Genomic DNA, 23,774 nt, shown 5'->3' on the forward strand with positions numbered 1-23,774 from the left:
GATCATGCCCTGGACTGAAGGCGGCGCTAAACCGCTGAGCCATGGAGCTGCCCAAGGAATGAGATTTTGACACATGCCACAATGTGGAGAGATCTTGAAAATGCTATTCTAAAGGAAATAAGGTTGATACAGAAGAACAATAATGGGCAGATTCATTCATCCAGAGCTGGAGAGAGAGAAGATGGGGAGTTATTGTTTAATGGGGACAGAGTTTATGTTGGGGACAATGGGAAATTTTGGGGGTATTGAGTGATGATGGGTACAGAATGTTGCGAATGTAATTACTGCCATGGCATTGTACACTTACGGTTAAAATGATAAATATCATATATATTTTACCCCAAAAAAGTACTCTGCCATTAGTAGAAGAATAGTTAGAAAGTCATTTTATGCCTAGAGGTGAGAAAGGACTTCTTTAAATGAAGCAAATTTCAAAAGCACAAGCATAAAGAACCTGATTCAGAATGGCCAAAACACTTGAATCGACCGCTCTCCCAAACAAAACAATAACAACAAAAACCATTCAGATGGCCAGTGTACACACGAAATGATGCTCAATATCATAATATCATTAGGGAGACACAAATTGAAACCTTGATGGGATATCACTTCACACCCATTAGGATGGCTCTCACACACACACAAAAAAAAACCCCAAAACAAAAACACCCCCCCCCCCAACCAGATTGGAAAAGAACACGTATCGGTGAGGATGTAGAGACACTGGGAACCCCTGCTCAGTGCTGGTGGGAGCGCAAAACACAGGGCAGCTGGTATAGAGGGCAGTTTGGCAGTTCCTCAAAAAGTTAAAACATAGAATTACCATATGATCCCCAATTCCACTTCTAGGTTTATACCTAAAAGAATTGAAAATGAACTCAGATTCTCGTACATCTGTTCACAGCAGCATCATTCACAACAGCCAGCAGGTGAAGACAATACAGATATCCATTGACGGGTGGATGGATGCACAAAATGTGGTATCGCCGAATGATGGGATATTATTTAGCCTTAAAAAGAAGTGAGATTCTGACACAGGCTACAACATGGATGAACCCTGAAGACATTATCCAGGGGAAATAAGGCAGACACAAAAGGACAAGTATTGTATGGTTCCACTTATTCAAGGTCCCCAGAACAGTCACATCCATAGAGAAGAAAGTGGAATGGAGGTTTCCAGAGGCTGGGGGAGGAGGAGGACAGAGTTTCCATTTAGGGAGATAAGAAAGTTCTGGAGATGGATGGTGGTGATGGTTGCACAACAATGTGATATTAGTTAATGCCAATGAATTGTACCATTAACAACCCCTGAAATGGTAAATTTTATGTTATCAGTATTTTACCACAACAGAAAACCCCACAAATATATAAAAGGCAAAAAAAAAAAATTTTTTTTTTTTGTTTTGCATTATCCTGATGACATCAAAATTAAGGAATTCTGGCCAAAGGATATCACGGACAGAGGAAATAGGCAGGTGTCAGAGTGTGAAGACATGGCAGGGTCTGAAATTGCAGAGCTTAGAACATACAGGAAACGTGCAGATAAACAACAGCAGAAAGACAGCCGCCCCCCAAAGGAAAAGGGACAAAGGATGTGAACAGCAATTTGCAGAAGAGGAAAACGCTCAGCGAATGAAGCAGGCTCAAACTCATGAGTAATAGGATATGTGAATGAAAACAACCAGGAAATGTCACTTTATGCCTGTGAGATTGGTGAAAATCAAAAAAGTTGGACAGCACCCAGATTTTGGTTTCAAAATACCATTCTCCAGTAAAAAGAACTGGGGCTAGGGTAAGAAAAGTAAAAATTGAGCATGGAACATCTTGTCCCAGAAATAAAGGAATGCCCAGAGAATGATGGGGACATGGTGAAAAGTGAAAAGTGACTTAGACTGGCTGAATCTGGGTCACTTTGAGCATCGAAATAAGTAATGGTAGTGATGGATTTATAACCCCTGGAATAAAATAAAATCCACGGGTCCCATGGACAGCCCGGATGGCTCAGCAGTTTAGCGCCACCTTCAGCCCAGGGCCTGATTCAGAAGACCCGGGATCGAGTCCCACGTGGGGCTCCCTGCATGGAGCCTGCTTCTCCCTCTGCCTGGGTCTCTGCCTCTCTCCCTCTCCCTCTGTCTCATGAATAAATAAATACAATCTTAAAAAAAAATCCACGGGTCCCTCCTGATATAAATGAATAAAAAAATAAATGGGAGTATGGTGATTGTAAGACATGTCCACCGACTCTTTGACGTTCTTCTTCTCCAGGGGGACTCTAACTCACTTCCCCTTGCGTGGCGGCAGGACTCCGTGCTTGGATTCTGATGGTACAATACGGCAGAGGTGATGCTGCGTGAGAGCCTGGGGTCAGTAAAAGCAGGTGCTTCCTCCTCGCCGTTCTCTGCAATCACCGTCTCTAGGTGCTTCCATGTGGTGGGGACGCTCAGGCAGCCCGACGAACAGGCCCACGTGGTGGGGGACCCAGGCTTCCCATCACGGCCCTGTCAGTGAGTCATCTTGGAAGCAGGTGCCTCCGCGCTGAGCTGTCCCACACGAGTCACTAGCCACCGATGCCTCCTGTTAAGCACTTCCTCTGGCCAGTCCAAACTGAGATGTGCTGTGAGAAATATACACTGAATTTCAAAGACAGCCTGGAAAAGGAGATGCCAAATACGTCAACAGGGACGCCTGGGTGGCTCAGTGGTTGAGCATCTGCCTTCGGCTCCAGTCGTGATCCCGGGATCGAATCCCGCATCGGGCTCCCTGTGTGGGGCCTGCTTCTCCCTCTGCCTGTGTCTCTGCCTCTCTCTGTGTGTCTCTCATGAATAAATAAGTCAAATCTAAAACAAACAAGAAAACCCCTACAAATATGTCAATAATTTTTTACATTGAGAGCATGTTGAAATGCGATTTGAGTTAAAGTGAATTAAATGCAGTATATTACAAAATGAATTTCACCTCTATGATTTTCTACTTTTTAAACGGTGTGGGGGATCCCTGGGTGGCTCAGCAGTTTTGCGCCTGCCTTTGGCCCAGGGCGCGATCCTGGAGACCCGGGATCGAGTCCCACGTCGGGCTCCCTGCATGGAGCCTGCTTCTCCCTCTGCCTGTGTCTCTGCCTCTCTCTCTTTCTGTGTCTCTCATGAATGAATAAATAAAATCTTAAAAAAAAAACTGTGTGTACTGGGAAACTAAAAGTTAAGCATGTGGTTCTCATGTACGGCTCACTTACCTTCCTACTGGCCACTGATGCTCTAGCCTCGTTGAGCTTTCAGGTGATGACAGCCCCAGCTAACACCTTAACTGCAGCCTCCTGAGAGACCCCAAGCCAGGACTTTCCAGTCAAATTCCTCCTGTATTTCCGGCTCACAAAAACAGTGAGAAAATGAATGATTATTGCCTTAAGCTGCTGTGTTTTGGGATCATTTATTACATGGCAATAGACTGAGGCAAATGTCATAAGTGATGTTAAAAGTAGTGAAAATCAGTGAAACTGTGAAAAATTAGTGGACATTGGAGGGTTAACAGGATATTTAGATGGCTTAAAAATATCTCCCTATAAGATACTTCTCATTATAAGGAGAAAATACAGCAACTTGACAGCAGTGAGACTTGGCTGACATCATCTTGACCAAGTGATCAATATTGGCGTCACCACTAAGGGGACAAATGGCTCTTGGGTGTCTCCTGATGGCAGGCATGGAGGAGGACAGACACACCACCACTTGGGTGTTTCCTGACAAAGGTCCAGAGCCTGAGTCTAACTATAAGGAACTGCAGACAGAGACACAGGAGGGACATTCTACAAAATGATGGGTTTATCCTCTTCAAATGTGTCAACGTCATGAATGAGAAAGACTGAGGAATTGTTCCCAATTAAAAGAGTCAGGACAACTAAATGCGGTGAGTTGCAGGCACACCTCACCCCTAAACACTTTGGCATGCATATCATTAGCTAGAGTTCAATATTTATTTCTGTCTATAAAACTTATATTCAAAAAAAACTTATATTCAGTGAAATGCACGAATCTTAGGTGTACTTTTGATTATTTTTGGTAAGTGCATCTCCCTGTGTTGTCCAAACTCTTTCCAAGGTAGAGCACATGAGGTGGGGTTGGATCGAGTCCCTCATAGAGATGTGTTCAGAGTCCCAACTCTTGGTAATTGTGACTGTGACCTTATTTGGAAATAGGGTCCTGCAGATGTAACCAAGTTAAGATGAGATCATCCAGGATTAGGGTGGGTCCTAAATCTAATGACTGGCGTCTTTATGAGAGAAAGGAGGAGATTAGGACACAGACACACAGAGGAGGAAGCAGGCTGCGCAGAGTCAGAGGCAGAGATTAGAGGGGTGCAGATACAAGTCCAGGAATGCCGAAGATTGCTGGTAGCCACCGTAATAAGTTGGAAGAGGCAAAGAAGGATTCTTCCCAGAGCCTTCGGAAGGAGCATAGCCGATTTCTGATTTCCCACCTCCAGAACTGTTGGAGAATAAATGTATGTTGTTTTAACCTGCCTAATCCGTGGTGGTATTTTGTTATGACAACCCGAGGAAACTAATACAGAACATTTCCCATCAGTCCAGAAAGTACCCTCATCCTTCCCCATTCCAGCCTGCCCACCCCCCCAGCCCCCCCACCCCCGGTTCCAGGCAGCCACTGCTCTGATGCTTTCTACCGTAGATGCATTTTTGCTTATTCTAGAGCTTCATATAAAAGGAACCGTGTAGGGTGTATTCTTTTGCATCTGGTCTCTTTCACTCGGTGCCAACATTTTATAGACTCCTCCAGCTTGTTGCATCTACCGGTGGTTGGCACGCCTCTACTGAAAGTCAGTTTGCTTGGGGGAGGGGGAGGCACAATTTGAAGTTGAGGAGGGGAGTAGGCAATAAGGATGGGCTATCTTTTTTTTTAATATTTATTTATTTATTATTTATGATAGACAGAGAGAGAGAGAGAGAGGCAGAGACACAGGAGGAGGGAGAAGCAGGCTCCATGCCGAGAACCCGACGCGGGACTCGATCCTGGGACTCCAGGATCGTGCCCTGGGCCAAAGGCAGGCGCTAAACCACTGAGCCACCCAGGGATCCCCAAGGATGGGCTATCTTCAAGGCTGGGCTTCGGGCCCCCTGCCCTGGCCTCGCTGACCTCTCAGGCTTTGCAACCCGCGTGTGCTTTACCAGCAGAGGCACCGGGAGGTTAGAAGCTGGCCTCTACTGCCACCTGGTGGTGATTCCAGACAGTGCGGCCTCAGGTGCCCGCGGAGGCCCAGGGCGCTGGGGAGATCGTGGGTCAGGCAAGTGTGTATTTTGCTGGGTGGAGCCCCCAAATCACTGAGCACCTACTCAGCACCTACATGACTTCACTGTGTGTGTGTGTGTGTGTGTGTGTGTGTGTGTGTGTGTGTGTGTACAGACCTGACTTCAATTGAGCTGTCCTTCAGTGGCTGCCGGGAGAGGTGGATTACCCCAAACTAACTCCAGTAGGGGAAGAATAAGATCCTAGAGGCACAAAGGGTGGGGAGTTGTAGAGGAAACAGGGAGTCGTTTGACTTGAGCACACAGGGAAAGTTTCTCTGGGCATGTCTCAGCTGCAGGTGGAAGGGAAGGGCGTTGAGGCCAAGGGAACAGCACGGGTAAAGGTGTGGAGGCAGGTCCATGCAATGTATGACTTTCTAAAACTCAAACAAATGATAAGGTAACACATAGCCATTGTGAATGTTTTAAAGTTAGAAAAAGGAAATGTAGGTCTTCCTCCCACCTCAGCCCCCAGCCCTCTTCCTCTGGAAGATTTAATGCAAGCGGCTCCCAGTGAACCTGCCTCCTGGTGCAAGCCGGCCTCTGTGTAGTCCCACCAATAGGATGGGACAGGAATGGTGGTGCCAGGTTTGGATTTAACCTCCAAAAGGAGGCCTAGCATTTTTCATTTTTGTGCTCTGGAGCAGCCAGCTGCTGTGTAAGTGGTGTGGTGACAGTGCTGGGAAGACCGCATGGGGAGGAAGACACTATGGAATGATGAACCGAGGGACCGAGGACTGCACTGGATGACTTAGGCTCCAGCCAGCCAGCAGCCAGCTGGGCCATTCTGGCTGAGGTGTGACACATGAGAGTCAATGCCCTGGACCCTCCAACTAGCAGCCAGCACTGGAGCAGAGACAAGTCACCCAGATTTCTGACTCACAGGATTGTGAGCAAACCAAATGGTGGTTGCTTTAAGCCACTAAGTTTTGGGGTGTGTAATTATACGACAGTATTCAGAGCACCCCGGGCCCTAGGCTGCCCCCATTGTCAGTTTCTCATGACCCTTCTGTTGGGAGAAACCTCCTCAAACAAACACATGAGTGAATTCCTGCAACTCCTCCCAATTATGTGGGGGTTTGCATACCACACATCCTGGCTTGCACTTGGTTTCTCTCTCTCTCTCTCTCTCTCTCTTTTAAAAAGCATTTATTTTTGTTTATTTTTAAAGATTTTATTTATTTCTTCATAGAGACACACAGAGAGAGGGAGAGACACAAGCGGAGGGAGAAGCAGGCTCCCTGTGCGGGGAGCCCAATGCAGGACTTGATCCCAGGACCCTGGATCATGCCCTGAGCTGAAGGCAGAGCTCAACCACTGAGCCACCCAGGCATCCCAAGAATTTATTTATTTGAGAGAGCAAGAGAGAGAGATAGCGAGGAAAAGCATGAGGGGGTAGGGAGAGGGAGAAGCAGGTTTCCCACTGAGCAGGGAGCCAGACGTGGGACTAGATCCCAGGACTCCAGGATCATGACCTGAGCCAAATGCAAGATGCTTAACCAACTGAGCCACCCAGGCATCCCTTAGTTTTTTTTTTTTTTCCCCTTTAAATGACAGATCTTGGTTCTAGATGTGTGCTGTTCAATACAAGAGCCACTAATCACAGGAGGCTACTTAAAGTCAATTAAAATGGAATAAAATTAAAAATTCATTTCCTCAATCACACTAGCCTCAAGTGCTCACTGGCCACAGGTGGCTCATAGCTGCCATGTGGCACAGCACGGATGTAGCACATGGCCGTCAACCCAGAAAGTTCTGTGGCACAGTGCTGGTCTAGACCCTCTTGCTCACGCAGGACCCCCCTCATCCTCTAGACCCCATCCTGGTCTAGATCCTCTCCCTTGTCCTCAGCAGCTGCATAGTGTTCCCTCGTGCTGTCCCCAAGCTCCTGCCATCGTCACGTCCATGTTTCTTCATGCAGCTATGACACCCTTGTAGGATAAACGTCCAGCCTTTCTGGGCTCAATGATGTTTCTGGGCCAACTTACCACTGAGAGGCTCTACCACTTTAGACAGCCACTAGAAGTTTGTAAGACTGTTTGTTTTCCCACACCACCAACACTGCGTGTAATTAAAAATTCTTTTTTAGCTAATGGCAAATGTTTTCAAGACAAACACAACTCCACCAGGATCCTGCTCCACTACATCCTTCTTTCACCTCATAGGGCCCCTGGGTACCTTTCCATGTTGACATACGAAAACTTGTCATGTCCTTTGTATTTTTTTTAAATTGTGATAAAATTCAGATAACATGAAATTCACCATCTTCATTATTTTTAAATGTACAGTTCAGTGCCGTTAAGGATATTCATACTGTAGTGCAACCATCATCACCGTCTGTCTCCAGAAGCATTTCATCATCCTGAATGGAAGCTCTGTCTCTGTTAAACAGCTCCCCACCTTCTCCCCTGGCCCCTGGCATCCGTCACTCTACCTTCTGGTCTTTATCAAGGCGACGGCTCTCGGTACCTCATATAAGAGGAATCATATGGGGGACACCTGGGTGGCTCAGTAGTGGAGCGTCTGCCTTCGGCCCAGGACATGATCCCGGGGTCCTGGGATCGAGTCCCACATCGGGCTCCCTGCATGGAGCCTGCTTCTCCCTCTGCCTGTGTCTCTGCCTCTCTCTCTCTCTCTCTCTCTGTGTCTTTCATGAATAAAAAAATAAAATATCAGAGGAAAAAAAAAAGAGGAATCATACGGTATTTGTCCTTTTGTGCCTGGTGTATTTCCCTTAGCATAATGTCCTCGAGGTTCATCCGTGTTGTAGTATATCAGAATTTCCTTTCTTTTAGAGGCTGAATAATTGTACGTGTATCCCACATTTTGTTTATCCATTTACTTTGATGGACACTTGGGTTGCTTCCACCTTTTGACTATTGTGAATAATGCTGCTGTGAACACGGGTGTACATGTATATTGTCGAAACCCTGCTTTTGGGGTGCCTGGGTGGCTCAGTCGGTTAAGCGTCTGCTTTCTGCATGGGTTGTGATCCCGGGGTCCTGAGACCCAGCCCTGCATCTGGCCTCCCTGCTGAGTAGGAAACCTGCTTCTTCCTCTCCCTCTGCTCCCTCCCCACTCCTCCACCCCTGCTCTTATTCACTTGCTTTCTCTTTGTGAAATAAATTAAAATCTTAAAAAAAAAAAACCCACAAAAAAATCCTGCTTTCAATTCTTGTGGGTATATACCTAGGAGTGGAATACTGGATCATATGGGAGTTCTATTTTTAATTTTTTGAGGAACTGCCATGCTGTTTCCAACAGTGGCTGCACCAATTTACATTCCCATCAATGGTATGATGCACAATTTCTCCATTATCATCACCAACACTTGTTAGCTCTTATTTTTCTTGAGGGTAGCCATCCTAGTGGATGTGGGGTGGTTTCTTGTGGTTTTGATTTGTATCTCCCTAATGATCAGCGCCTTTGAGCATCCTTTCATGTGCTTATTAGCCATTCACATATATTCTTTGGAGAAATGTCTTTTGCAAGTCCTTTCCCCATTTTTATTTTTATTTATTTATTTATTATTTATTTATTTATTTATTTATATTTTTTAAAAAATATTTTATTTATTCATTTGAGACAGAGAGATACAGAGAGAGAGAGAACATGAGCAGGGGAAGGGACAGAGGGAGAGGGAGAAGCAGCCTCCCCCCTGAGCAGGAGCCCCATCCCAGGACCCTGGGATCACGACCCGAGCAGAAGGCCAACACTTAACCATCTGAGCCACCCAGGGGCTCTGATTTTCCCCCATTTTTAATTGAGTGTTTCTCTGTTGTTGAGTTGTAGGAGTTCCTTATATATTCTGGATATTGACCCATCAGATACATGATTTACAAATATTTTCTCCTATTCCTTAGAGCTGACTTTCCGCTCTATTTTTCCCTTTGCTGCACAGTTTTTAATTTTGACATCGTCTGATTTATCTACTTCTTTCTTTTGGTGGCCGGTGCTTCTGGTATCATATACCCCATCCCTTTAAATGGCTATGGAGAGGTCCATATGGAGTGTGGCTGTTTTATAACTGATCTATCACCCAATCCTGAAGCTTCTACTTTCAAAAGAGATTCAGAATCTGACCACTTCTCTCACCATCTCTGTGGCCACCACCCTTGTGGAGCCTACTGGACTACAAGTACCTCCTCACTGGGCTCCTTGCTTCTGCCTTTGCTGCTAGTAGCGCCCATCCCCGCCCCTTGCAGCCAGAGGGATTCCATTAGAACCCAAGTCAGATCCTGTTCCTGTTCTGCTCAGAACTCTCCATGGCTCCTGCTAACCTAGAGTAAAAGCCAAAGTTTATTCAGTGCCCCACAGAGCCCTGTGTGATATGGCCCCCCACTATTTCTTTCTTTCATTTTCCTTTTTAAAATTTATTTGAGGGGATCCCTGGGTGGTGCAGCGGTTTGGCACCTGCCTTTGGCCCAGGGCGCGATCCTGGGGACCCGGGATCGAGTCCCATGTCAGGCTCCCGGTGCATGGAGCCTGCTTCTCCCTCTGCCTGTGTCTCTGCCTCTCTCTCTCTCTCTCTCTCTGTGTGTGTGACTATCATAAATAAATAAAAATAAAAAAAAATGAAATTTATTTGAGAGAGACAGAGAGAGAGAAAGTCAGAGAGAGACCACAAGCACAGAGAAGGGCAGAGAGAGGGACAAAGCAGACTCCCCTGCTGAGCTTAGCGTGGGGTGGGGGGGGACTGCATGGGCCAGGCATGCGCTACTTAGGGCCTTTGCACTTGCTGTGCCCCCTGTCCGGCCCTCTTTCCTCACAGCTCTCTGCATTCATGTTTTTGCTCAGATGTCACCTCACTGAGGCCTCCCCTGACCACCCTAAAGTTAAAATGCATGCCCCCCACCCTGCCAGCACTCTTCATTCCCCTCCTCGGCTGTATTTTTCTCCAGGTTGCTTACCAGGGTCTAACACAATGTGTACACTGCTCATTTATCTTTTCTTGTTTGTCTTCTCCAAGGGGAATGTCAACACCATGAAAACGAATTGCTCTGTCTTGTTCATGAATGTTTCTAGGGCATGAGCCGCTGTAGGTGCCAAAAAATATTTGATGAGTGACTAAGTGAAAATGAGCACCTTTTGTCTGTAGACATTAGTTCGTTGGACATTGTTCTTCTTTCCGTAGCCTGCTCCTGCGCTCTGACTACCTACCCGCCCCGGCCACGAAGCCGACCTCTGCATCCCAAAGCCAGAGGATGCCCTTTAACCACTCCTGCATCCCCAGAGCCCGCCACACGGTGGCAGCATACACACAGACAAGTTTCACCAGCCAGCTCTGCGCATCTCCCAGGACTCCCCAAACTCTGGATCCCGGGATATCGGCTTGGCAGCCCGCAGGGATCTAATTTCAGCCCCATTGGGTAGATGGGGAAAGTGAAGCTTCAAAGAAGAGGTGTAGTGGAGAAAATGTAGAACCAGGGATCTGGCTTTTCAATCTGGCTCTTTTACCGGTGATACCCTGTGATCTAGGTCCTAACCCTCTTTGGACCTGTTTCCCATCTGCCTACTTTGCTTTCATGAGGTTTCTATGACTTACCAGGATCGGGTCCTCTGGGGGCGAAGGGGAGGTCTGATGCACTCCCATGCGTCACAGTGGGCCAGTGGGAGGGGACACCCTGGCCCAGAATGCCCCAAACAGAGGATTTTATTATTTATTTATTAAAAATTTTATGTATTTATTTGACAGAGAGAGAGAGAGAGTGAGAGCACAAGTGGGGGGGGGAGGGGGAGCGGCAGGCAGAGGGAAAAGGGGGCTCCCTGCTGAGCAGGGAGTCCCCTGTGGGACTCCATCCTAGGACCCCGGATCACGACCAGAGCCAAGGCAGATGCTTAACCAACTAAGCCACCCAGGCGTCCTGGAGGGGATATGATTATCCCATTCTATAGACCAGCGACCGGGGTGTCACAGCCAGGAGGGTGCAGAACAGGAACCCAAGCCCACCCTCTGCTGCCACCCCCCTCCAGATCCACTAGAGAACAGTGCCACGGACCATCTCCGATGGTTCCTCTTTCAGCCTTATGTTTCCACCTGCTGGCTGAATTCTCCCCCCTGCAAACACCTTTAAGCGTCAAAGGAGTGACATTAGGGCTCTCTTTTGGGCAAGTTGCCTTGCTTTTCTCCTCCTGAAAATGGGGCCGAGGAAAAGCTGCAGAGGCTGGGGGAAGGGATTTTGAAAGCAGTTTGGGGGTAGAGGAGGGTGTGTATCCGGGTAGGAAAGAGCCTGTTCCCCCACAGCCCCCGCCTGGCTCCTGCCCACACTTGCAGCCACAGAGGCCCAGCCCACGGATTCTGGTTTTAAAAGAGAAGCTGAAAATTGGAATTTTGATGTGAAATCTGATTTTTAAATGTTGGCAATAAATCCATTAGAAAAAAAAAAAAAACCCAGACAACAAAGCAAAACACCAAGGGGTCACACTGAACATGTCTGTGGGTTGGACTTGACTCCTGGCTGCCCGTTTGAGACCCTTCCCCACCCCGGGCTCCAACAGACACCAGGGCGTCGGTAATCGGGTGGTGTCAGGTGGAACCTGGCTACCGGGCTCCCCCAGGTGCAGGGCCGCGGGGTGTGCTAGTGGCCTCTGGGCCCCAGTGGTTCCATGCCCATCAGCCCCTTCTTGGAGGGGAGGCTGAGCGTTAATGGTGTGGCAGCAGGCAGGCCCGTTGAGCAATGGGGCTTGTAAAAACAAGAGCTTACGTCACCCGAGCATGCAGCCTCTGGGGTGGCAGGCACCTGGGGTGGCACCTGGGGTGGCTACTGCCACTGATTTCACCGTCAGGCCAGAGTGGAGAATCTTGAGCAGGGAAGGGCAGGAGGCAAAAGGCTCAGTGTCTGGTGGGTGAGGTCCCTCCGGGAGGCCAGAGCAAGACCCTGATGGGTGAATCTGGTCACCAGGATCCAGGCTGCCCCTTGACTCACAGTGTGACCGCGGGGCACCCTCCTCTGGGTCTCAGTTCTTCCATTCAGAAAATGGGGTTTACATCTTCACACCCATTATGATTTATTACAAACCCAAAGGGGAAGGTGAGCCTGGAAAGACTTTAGTCCTTCCCACCCCTTAAATGGGACCTTGGCCTCAGTTTCCTTATTTGTAAAGTAGAGATGATAGGATGGGCTTCCTACAAGTTATCAAGAGGGTTAAATGAGTTACTACACGCAGAGAGCTCGAGATGTGGTTCAGAGAGGGTAGAAGATGTGCCTGAGGACACACAGCAAATCCCCTAATTAGCTTCAGACCCCCCAGGTCTCACTGCACTCCCCCCAGAACCCCGATAGATGTGTGTGTGTGGGGGGGTGAGGGGACCGCTGAGGCTCACAGAGGGAAGCCGTCTGGCCCGAGGTTACTACACAGCCCAGCACATGGGTGACCTCACTTTCTCCACCTCCTCCGTTCACTGAGCAACTTCCCTGTGTCAGGCACTGCTCTAGGCACTGGGGTATAGCAATGAATGAAACCCAAATCCCCGTCCTGGGCGGGGTGACGTGGGGAGGGGGTGGTGGGGACAGGAGGCCACAGGCATAGGTGAGATAATTTTGATGGTAAAGAGAATATGGGGATGTGAGAGAAGTGACTGAGGGTCTGGGACTTTGGATGGGGAGGTTAGGGAGGGCTTCCTGGAGGTAACCTCTGGGCTGAGCCCCGAAGAGCCATCTTGGGCAGAGCTAGGGGAACAGTGTTCTTGGTCCAGAGGGAACAGCAAATGCTTTCACCACTGGTAAATTTTGATCATGCCCAGCTGAGAGTTCCAGTATCCGAGGGCCAGCCCTCATGGAGCGGGCAGTCTTTTTGCAGGGGTGGGGTGTGTGTGGGGGGAGACCGAGGGAGGCTAGACAAGCCGGGGAATGGTAGTTGGTGATAGGCTGGGAAGGAAATTCACTAGCAGGTGGGGCCAGGAGGGCCTCTTGGAGGTGGTGTGAGCGTCCCACTTTGTAGCTCGGAAGGCCTGGCTGAATGGCCCTGGGGCTTCAGATCCCTCCCTGGCCCAGAGGCTGCTGGGAAGGCCCGGGAAGCCAGCAGGCCGGGTCAGTGTTTCATCCTGTTCTTCCCTGCTCCCCCCACCCCCCAAGGGCGCTTGGAGATGTCATTTCTCCAGCTCTCTGGGGCGGAGGTCACCCCAGCTCAGCAGATAACGCTGAAGGTTGAGCAATGCCTGCCTGCCCGCCAGGGCCAGGGCTGGGGTCAGTGGGCCGGGGGTTATCCCCAGGCAGGCTGGGAGCTCCTGCCTCAGCGGCCCGGGCCGGGAATGGCAGAGGGGTGAGGGGTGAGGGGTGGGCCCTAGGAGCTGCCCCAACGGCCTAGGGATGGGGCTGCAGAGGGCAAGGGGCGCCGTGAGCCCACTCGGCCCAGCGTTCAAATCCAGGACGGGCCACGGCCCGTTTTCCCATCTGCGTACCAGGAGTAGCAAAAGCATCCTCCTGCCAGGGTGGAAAAAGTCTGGGTCCAGGCCTACCCTCAACACAAAGTAGGGACTTGGTAACAACGGGGGGGATGTCCCTTCTCTCTCCCGCATGGCTCCCAGTGGGGTCTGGCTTGATACCCCCACCCCCAGCCTCAGAAATAGTTTTTTTTTTTGACCTCAGGTTGGCAAAAAGGTCTTAGGGTGCTCTGATAAGAGCTTTTAAGACTAGTGGGGGACATGAGGCCCTGTGACCTTGGGTGTCCTATGTCCCCCCCCCCCCCGGGCTTCTTTGTACCCTGTGGGAGGGAGGTGGCTTCTTTCTGATGTGCCTCCCAGAGTGGACCTCAAACTTAAATTAAGTCTTCTGTTTGGGAGTCCGTGGTGGAGACAATGATACAACTAATAATAATAACCGTAACAGCACTTTCATGGAAGGAGCTTGGAGTGAAGTGACTCGCCCAAGGTCACGCAGCGTGGCCGCCGAGCACCCCCCACCCACCCCCTTCCACCTCCCTGGGCCCAGGTCAGGGTCGGGTGGGGCCAGAGAAGACCCAGGTGTGGTCTAAGGGGGCGGGCAGGGCCGGTGGGCGGGGCTGGGGGCGGCGCAGTCGCCGCGGCCGAGGTCCCGGTGGGGCTCTCCCCCGAAGTGCCCCCCACCGGGGTCCTTGCGTTAGACGTGCCTTTAGGAGGGGCGGGGGGCCTCCCCCAGCGTGGAATCCCCTCCTTCCGAGGGCTGGGGTTGGGAGCAAGTTTTGGGGCGGGGAGGGGGCGGCCGCGCGGGGGAAGGACGGTGCAGGTGGGTCACCTCTCGGGGGGCCGGGGCGGGGCCGGGGTCTCCGGGATCCGGCCTGGGGAGCGCCGGCCTCCTCCGTGGGGCGTCCGGGCGGGCTCGGCGGGTCCCGAAGCCTCCGCCGCCTCCAGCAGGGGGCGGGCGGCGGCCGTGCTTCGGGAGGGGGAAGGCGGTCGCGCTGCCCCCTCCCCGCGGCCCCCCCGGGGCGGCCTCCAGCCCGGAGGGGGCGGTCCGGGGGCGGGGGTCGCGCCGCCCCTCCTCGCTCCCAATCCCCGCGCCGCCGGGTGGGGGTGGGCAGGGGGCGTCAGGCCGCCCCCCCGCGGGCCCGCGGACCCCCCGAGGGCGCGCCCCGGCTCTCGGGTCGGGCCGCCGGGCCCCGCCGGCGCCCTCGCGGGGGTCTCGGGCCGCCACCCCGCGTCCCGGCGGCGGCGGGAGGGGCCGGGGCGGCTGCCAGCGTGACGCAGCCGTTGCCATGGGTCGCCTTATAAATAACCGGGCTCGGGAGAAACTTTAGCGAGTCAGAGCCGCGCACGGGACCGGGAAGAGGACCCACGCGAGGGTCCAGCCGTCAGCCCCCGCACCGGCAGCGGCCCCCCGGCGGCAGCGGCCCCCCGGCGGCAGCAGCGGCGGCGGCGGCGGCGACCCAGCGGCCACGGTCGGAGCCGGGAGGCCGCGCCACCTGCGGGCCGGCCGGAGCGGGCAGCCCCAGGCCCCCTCCCCGGGCACCCGCGTTCATGCAACGCCTGGTGGCCTGGGACCCAGCATGTCTGCCCCTGCCGCCGCCGCCCGCCTTTAAATCCATGGAAGTGGCCAACTTCTACTACGAGGCGGACTGCTTGGCTGCTGCGTACGGCGGCAAGGCGGCCCCCGCGGCGCCCCCCGCGGCCAGACCCGGGCCGCGCCCCCCCGCCGGCGAGCTGGGCAGCATCGGCGACCACGAGCGCGCCATCGACTTCAGCCCGTACCTGGAGCCGCTGGGCGCGCCGCAGGCCCCGGCGCCGGCCACAGCCACGGACACCTTCGAGGCGGCCCCGCCCGCGCCCGCCCCCGCGCCCGCCTCCTCCGGGCAGCACCACGACTTCCTCTCCGACCTCTTCTCCGACGACTACGGAGGCAAGAACTGCAAGAAGGCGTCCGAGTACGGCTACGTGAGCCTGGGGCGCCTGGGGGCCGCCAAGGGCGCGCTGCACCCCGGCTGCTTCGCGCCCCTGCACCCGCCGCCCCCGCCGCCGCCGCCGCAGCCCGCCGAGCTCAAGGCGGAGCCGGGCTTCGAGCCCGCGGACTGCAAGCGGAAGGAGGAGGCCGGGGCGCCGGGCGGCGGCGCCGCAGGCATGGCGGCTGGCTTCCCGTACGCGCTGCGCGCCTACCTCGGCTACCAGGCGGTGCCGAGCGGCAGCAGCGGGAGCCTGTCCACGTCCTCGTCGTCCAGCCCGCCCGGCACGCCGAGCCCCGCCGACGCCAAGGCGCCCCCGGCCGCCTGCTACGCGGGGGCGGCGCCGGCGCCCTCGCAGGTCAAGAGCAAGGCCAAGAAGACGGTGGACAAGCACAGCGACGAGTACAAGATCCGGCGCGAGCGCAACAACATCGCGGTGCGCAAGAGCCGCGACAAGGCCAAGATGCGCAACCTGGAGACGCAGCACAAGGTCCTGGAGCTCACGGCCGAGAACGAGCGGCTGCAGAAGAAGGTGGAGCAGCTGTCGCGCGAGCTCAGCACCCTGCGGAACTTGTTCAAGCAGCTGCCCGAGCCCCTGCTCGCCTCCTCCGGCCACTGCTAGCGCGGCCCCCGCGCGCGGCCCCCCGCCGGCCGGCCGGCCGCCCGCTCGCTCCGCCCGCGCGCCCGCCCGCCCGCGCGCCCGCCCGCCTGCCCGCGCGCTGCCGGCCGCGCCGCGGGGACCCGCGCCCCCGCCCCCGCCCCCGCCCCCGCCCCCGGGGCGCCGGCGAAACTTTGGCACCGGGGCGCTTGGCGGCGCGGGGAGCTCGTCGGTAATTTTAATATTTTATTATATATATATATATATCTATATTTTTGTCCAAACCAACCGCACATGCAGACGGGGCGCCCGCCCGTGGTGTTATTTAAAGAAGACGTGTCTATGTGCACAGATGAGTGACAGGCTCGCTGCCTCCCCTGCCTCCTCTCCGGGCGCCGGCGGGCGGGCCGGTTCCGAAGTTGATGCAATCGGCTCGAACATGGCTGAACGCGAGTGTACACGGGACTGACGCAACCCACGTGTAACTGTCAGCCGGGCCCTGAGTAATCGCTTAAAGATGTTCCTACGGGCTTGTTGCTGTTGATGCGTTGTTGTTGTTGTTGTTGTTGATGTCGTTGATGTTGTTGTTTTTTGGTCCTTTTTTTTTTTTTTGTATTATAAAAAAAATAATCTATTTCTATGAGAAAAGAGGCGTCTGTATATTTGGGGATCTTTTCCGTTTCAAGCATTAAGAACACTTTTAATAAACTTTTTTTTTTTTTTTTTTTTTTGGAGAATGGTTAAAAGCCTTTTGGGGGCAGTAGTTGGCTTTCGATTTTTTTTTTTTAATTTATTTTTTGGTTTAGATGATTTTAGATGTGCTTTCCTGGATGGGGGTGTGTGGGGGAGTGGGGGGGGTGGGGTTGTTGTGTGTTGGGGGGTTTCTATTATTTTGGGGGTTTTTTGGTGGTTGGGTGGCGGTGTTAACAGCTGTGTGTGTGTGTGTGTGTGTGCTTTTTTTTTTTTTTTTTTTTGGTCCTCCCTCCACTGCTGCTCCCTCCAGGGTCTGTGCTTGGAGGTGGGGGATGCCAGGTTTCTGGGGCTCTCAGGGTGACTCAGCGCCCCTGAGTGCTGGGGAGGAGTGACCCGGAACCCTGCTTGGGAAGAGGTCGGCTTGTCCCGAGTGCCAGGCTTGAGTTTAGAGGGAGGGACCTGTACGTCTGTGACCTCTGTAGGGTCCGGTGTTTGGGGGATCCGGCTAGCAGGCCACATTATGTAGGAAGAGGGCGTATGGGTCTTGGTCTTGCTGAGCCCAAGTTGGAGCAGATTCTTTTTGGTAAGTGTAGTTGGGCGGGCTGTTTAAAAAAGACTGTGTGTGTGTATATATTTATTTTAAGAGGAGCCTGGGTGTGTGGGCGAGCTTGTGTTTGTGTGTCCCTGGCCTGCCTGAGGGGAGAAGCTGGGCCAGGTGGAGGGAGGTGTGGGGGGAGAAGGGTTCCTACATTTCTATTTTCCCTTTCCTCGGGTTGGGAGGTTCACCCCTTGCCTTCTTTGCCCAGGTGTGGACGCAGGGTCCAGGCCTCACCTGCTTGCTCATAGTGGCCGAGCCTGGTTGGAACCTGGGACCCCGCTGTCTCTGATTCCCTGGGACAGAAGGGACCCCCTTGGCAAGGCTTTTGCTTCCCTGTCCCCTGATTCCCCCCTGCCCCTCTGCACTGCACCCCCACGGCCATTCCGGCCCTGGACAGCATTCCTGAGAGCTGAGGATGGACACGGAGGGGTTAGTGTGGATACACGTTCGGCGTCCCGCGGTGCCTGGCACACAGGAGGTATTATATAAGCGTTTGCTCTTGTTATTATTTTTTGCTGGGAGGTTCCTGGCATTTGGCAACCGGTCTTCAGTGCAGCGAGAATGTGGCGAGCGCCTGCCGGAGGTCGGGTGTCCAGTAAATCTTGGACCTAACCCATCTCATGTAAGCCTCCCAACAACCTTTGCACAGGTGGGTACTATTATGAGGGCTGTTTTCAGAGCCATGGAGCAGCCTTTTGTCACTTCCCTAAAGGTACGAAGTTGGTTTGGGGTCCCCCTGGCCTAGGAATTCAGGGGTGGGGTCAAATGGGAGCTTCACAAGATTGGTTTGCCAAGGGCCCAGGGCAGCCTGGGATCTTGGGAGCAGCTGCTGGTGTGGTGGTTTTAGAAGAGGAAATGCTTCTTCCCTTCCATGTCCCTCTGGGGGCCTGGATATACTTTCTATGTGGGAGCCCCAGGTATGGGGGAGAGAGACTAAGCCCCCCCCCCCCCCCCCCCCGCCATCATGGAGCTGAGGGTCAAGGCAAACTCCACCTACCCCCTCTCAGCCTCCGACGGGCTGTACCGGGCACTGGGCCCAGATAATCTCACTTTGGTCCTGGCTCTCTGTTGTTCCCTCCCACCCCCCAGCGGGTCTCCTCTCTGTCCTGGGTGGTCGGATGACTGGTTGGGTCCCTGGAGCTGTGAAGTCAGTCCAGTACCAGTGATAGCACATTGGCTCAACAGCCTTTAGGATCCACCTGCTGAAGGGCCCAGGCTGGGAGTCCGACTCCAGGGAAGGAGGTGGCTCAGTCTTTCTGGGGCTGGAGAGGTCATGGTCTGGGAATGAATCTTCTCAACAACTGCTCCCCTCTTTGTCACTGAGGATTGGCTGGTAGCTGCTGCTATACCCAGAGGAGGTGAGAGGGGAGCAGCCTAGCCACACAGAGAACCCCAAGCTCCCTTTTCCTGAGCACTGTCCAGCGTTGAGTACAGCCATTTACACACTCACATCTAGATTTAATCTACAGAAAGCACACCAGGGAAGGTGTTATACCTATTTTATTTTAAAAGATTTTATTTTTTTATTTGACAGTGAGAAAGTGAGGGCAGGAGCAGGGGGAGAGGGAAGGAGAAGCAGACTCCACACTGAGCAGGGAGCCCAATGCGGGGCTCAATCCCAGGACTGAGAGATCATGACCTGAGCCGAAGGCAGATGCTTCAACAACTGAGCCACCCAGGCGCCCCTCATACCCATTTTATAAAAGTAAACTGCAGCCCACAAAAATGGGGTTAGTTTTCAAGGCATGGAGTGAAGCCAGGGACAAAGTTAGGTCTGACATCCCTCCCCCCCCCCCGCCCTGCCAAGTCTCTGAGGAGAGCTTGTGGTTGAAAGCCTGTTTTGTGACCCTGGCCCCTGGCCCCCAATCCTGGGCTCTGCCTGGATGACTCCTTGCCTGGCCCCAAGTTCAGGTACTCCAAATGCCAGAGTTAAGTGACTTGCACAGTTTCCCAATTTGGAAGCAAAAGAAAGGGGATTTGGCCCTGAGACCAATCTGAAGAAGGTTGGGAAAAAGTTAACAGGTTGAGGGCTCTGCTGGTGGTCTGGGTGGCCTGGTGCGGGAGCACTGTGGACAGAGCTGTGTCCAGAGGACTGGGAGATGTCATAGGTGGGAGAACAGCCACCCCATGGATCACTAGTCTAGGAGTGCTAAAGGCTTGCAGGAGGTGAGAGGAGGCCATTCGTAATCGGGAATCAGGAAAGTAGGCTGGGGAGGGGGCACTGGGGCCAGAGAGAGCCTCGAGAAGTAGTAACAACAGTGCGTGTGAGTTCAGTGCTCATGATGGGCAAAGCGCCACTCCAAGGCCTTGGCTCAGATGGACTTGCTGGATCCTTCTGCCCAAGAAGGCTGGTCATGTTAACCACAGACCCATTTAGTGGGGTTGACCACTGAGGCTAGCTGTGAACCCCAACCAGTGTTTGCTTAGGACAGGAGAGTTGACAAAACACATTCATACCTCATAATCTTAGGCGGTTGTCCCACGGCCTGGTGATTTCACCAAGGAGAAAAGCAGGCTCCAAAGTGAAAGCTGGAGACACTGCCTGTTGAAGCAGCCCATCCACTTCTTGGAGGCTGCGGCTTCAGTTATGGGCATCTTCCTGCCAAGCGGACAGGCTCAGAGTGGGGCGAGGGACCTGTCCAAGGTGGCACCACTAACCTGTCCGTGGTGGGAATTGGGGTAAGGAAGAGAAGGGAGACTTCGCCATGGAAACACCTAAAGAAGGTGTCCTCCTCCCCCACAGTCCCTGGGACTGTTTTGTCCTTGTGTCTGAGACGTTGATTTGTCCAGTTACTTTTTTTCCATTTATTTGACAAGCATTTAGTGAGCACCTGCAGGGTGCAAGGCCCTATGCTGGGTGCTGGGGCATGGTGATGAAGACAGAGGTGACAATTTATGGGGAGAGGTAGACACTAAGTGTCCAGTAACTAGAAGAGGGTAATGACAGGTGGCGTCAAGGGCTCTGAAGGAGGGAAAGTGGGGCAGGGAGGGACTGAGAGGTCCAGGAAGGCCCCTCCTAGGAGGTGGCATCTGAGCAGACACCGGAGCCAGGTGTGGAGTGAGGGGGACGGGCCCTGGTTTATTGGGCATGTGCACACTATGCTGGCTGTTACCATGTTTTGTATGGCTTCTCTTCTTATAGTAACCCAATGACTTGAGTGCTGTTTATCATCCCACTTCCCCAGTTGGGGAAACTGAGGCACAGGCGAAGTCACTGCCCCAACACCTGATGAGTGACTTGTGTGAGATTCAAATTCATAACTTGAATTCACATCTGAGAAGCCTTCTCTTCCTGTCTCTGCCTATGGCCCCACTTTTCTCATTTGCTCTGTTTTCCTGTCATGTCCCTCTTCCCCATCCTTTGCTGGCCTGGCTGACCTTCTGGGTGACCCCTGAGGGAGTCCCAGCAGCTCCAGTTATCCATTTGGCTGCTCCTCCTTGGAGGTTTTCAACCTTGTATTGGCTGTGGCCATATGCAGGGGAGACTGGGGGATGCTGGAGAGACTGGAGCTTCTGGGGCCCCTGCCTGTCAGTTTGAGCCACTCCTGGGTGTCCTTGAGGCCAAGAGGTAGGAGTCCCATTTTCCAGAGTGGGGACCTGAGGCTCTGGGAGGGAACATTATTTCCCCAGAAAACAGAATAGATATTAGAATCCATGCCTGTGTGAGCCCCGTTTAGCTATCTTGTCTGCTTGTCAACTGCATTCTATGGGGGGCAGATGGGAAAACCTCAATTTTACAGGCTTTGACGAGTGGGTAAGATGCTCGGGCCAAGAAAAAATTTTTTTTTTTAAAAAAGCTCCGAACTTTGTCCCTTACTTGCCAAATGACTTTGGGCAAGATACCTAACCTCTTTGGGCCCGGATGTATATTCACGCATTCAGGTATTCAGTCGGTATCAAGCAAGCACTTATTGTGGGCCTGGGCCGGTCCCTGGGCTCCTGGAGTTGATACTCTAGCATGGGAGAAAGAAGAAAATGAAGGGGGACAGTGGTCGAGGGTGACAAGGGGAGGGTGTTCCGAGAGTGTTCCAGGCAGAAGGAGCAGCAAGTGCAAAGACCCTGAGGCAGGACGGATCTCAGTGTGTCAGGGGAAGAGCGGGGAGCTGGCATGGCTAGAGGGGAGGCAGCCAGGTGTGACATGGACAGAGGACAACAGGGATGGCAGGATCCTCCCTGAAGAGTGTGGAGGCCACGGTGAGGTCGAGGGAGGCGGTTTTGAGGAGGAATGAGTGGGTGTCCCTGGCACCTGGAAAGCCCTTGACAAGTTTGTTGATGGGATGGAACAGGCCCCTCGGCCTCAGGAGGAGGCAAAGAGCAGTGGGTGAAGGGCACAGGGAGGCCGCCTGCCCGGGCCCAGGAGATCTCGTGGGTGAGGAGCCTCTGACCTAGGGCCTGGAGCCACAGGGAACTAACTGTTCACCAGGCAGGAATGAGGGGAAGAGCATGCCAGGAGGGGGTACTGGAGGAGCAAAGGCTGGGAGCCAAGAGGAGGAGAGTTCCTTGGGAAGCTGTGACTGCAGAGGAGAGGGCACCGGTGCTGGAGAATAGGGAGAAGAAGGCCAGGCTGGAGAGGGAATTGGGGCCCAGCCTCCCTGAGGCCTCTGGGGTGAAGAGGGTTGTGGGGTAGGCAGGAGGCCGGACCCCAGGAGAGGCGTTTTCTTTTTATTTGACTTCCCAAGCAATGCATGATCCTGGTGAGAAGGTTGGAAAATGCAGAGCATAAATAAAAGAAGGAAATAGAAAGCACCCATAATCCCACTGCCCGGAAATAAACCCCATTAATGCTTGCTCTGTGGCCTGGGACAAAGCCACTTCACCTGTCTGTGCCTCAATTTCTGTGCTCACAAAATGGAATAATAAGAGTACCTGTCTCATAAGGTGGTGAGGATCGCATGCGTCAATCCATGCAACGTGTTTAGAGCAGTGCAGCACACCGTAAGTATCCGCGATCATCATTATTATTAACAACATCATTACCATTTTGGTGGGTGAAGAGCTCCGGCGCTGGGATTGGGCTGCCTGCATTCTCGTTCTGAAACCCCCATTTCCTGGGCTGCGTGATTTGGGGGCCAGTGACTACATCTTGGTGTCCCTCCGTTCCCTCCCACCATCTGTACTAAGAAGATAATGATGTTCCTCATGGTGTTTTGTAAGGATTTGACAGGTAAATTCGCGCAGGGTGATTGTAGAGCGAGTTCTGTATGCAGTTCTTCCCTTCCAGAATTTTCCCTTCATGTAGCTCTAACATTACTTTGGCTCCCCTCCTTCTTCCTTAGCAATGGGACAAGTTGTTGGGAGCAAGTGCCCTCCTAAGAGACTACATTTCCCAGATTCTCTTGCAGCTAGGGGTGACTAATGAATATAAATAGAAGCTGTAGGTGCGGTTTCCAAGAAAGCTCTTTAGAGGGGGCTGATTCAGCTAATGAGGTACATTTCCTTTTGACTCCTTCCTCTGTACCCTCTCCCCCCACCTCTGCAACTTCTTCCTACTGAATGCCTGGAACCCAGATATGATGGCTGGAGCTTCAGGGGCCATCTTGAAGCACATGGCAAGCATTAAAGCATGGAAGCCACCTCCTGAGGGTGATGAAACCGGAAGATAAAAGGCACTTGGGTTCCCGATGGTAGTGCAACAGCCACACCGCTCTTTGCCTGCCTTGCTTTGGACTTGTTTATGTGTTATAAAAAATAAAAATAAAAAAAAAATCTTATAAAGGTCTCTGTCATTCTGGCCTCCTGTTGCTAGCTGCTGAAGCTACTTCTGATACATTTGCCCAAGTGGAATCAATCTGTGTGGGACGGACAGACTCTCTTCTGCTAACCCCAACAGGGTCAAATCCTGGCCCTGCACCCTCCATATGCAAACCACCAGGGAAGTCCACAGTCTGGGAATGGAGAGGGTCAGTCTCTGCTGCGGAGCTCACAGAGCATGTGGCAGCTGTGCTGGGACCCGACACCCCACACCACCCTGAATAACCCCTCTGCCTCATGCTGCCACCGCCACCACCTGCTCCACGGAGCCCTTGGCCTGCCAGGCCTGGGAGGCACCTTTGCTAGCCTGCCTGGGGCCAGCACAGCTGGGATCTCTGTGGGGTGAGTCTGTAGGCCAGGGAGCCAGGCTGGGTGAGCTTTTATTTTTATAGCTGTCACCAGATCCCTGCCTCACAGGCCCTAGCCCTGGAGCCCTGGAGAGGACGGAGGAGGTCAGGGAGGAGGAAGGATCTTCAGGGAAACTGGTGGGT

The 23,774-nt window shown here is 53.1% G+C and overlaps 1 protein-coding gene across 1 annotated transcript; it reads left to right on the plus strand.

Moving 5' to 3' along the window:
* The first annotated feature begins 14,910 nt into the window (after positions 1-14,910).
* CEBPB (CCAAT enhancer binding protein beta) lies at positions 14,911-16,889 on the plus strand. The gene has a single exon (XM_025470389.3). It carries the CDS (start codon positions 15,225-15,227, stop codon positions 16,263-16,265), a length of 1,041 nt encoding a protein of 346 aa, XP_025326174.1. The 5' UTR covers positions 14,911-15,224; the 3' UTR covers positions 16,266-16,889.
* The last annotated feature ends 6,885 nt before the right edge of the window (positions 16,890-23,774 follow it).

This window comes from Canis lupus, chromosome 24, assembly GCF_003254725.2.
Source record: "Canis lupus dingo isolate Sandy chromosome 24, ASM325472v2, whole genome shotgun sequence".
NCBI lineage: Eukaryota > Metazoa > Chordata > Mammalia > Carnivora > Canidae > Canis > Canis lupus.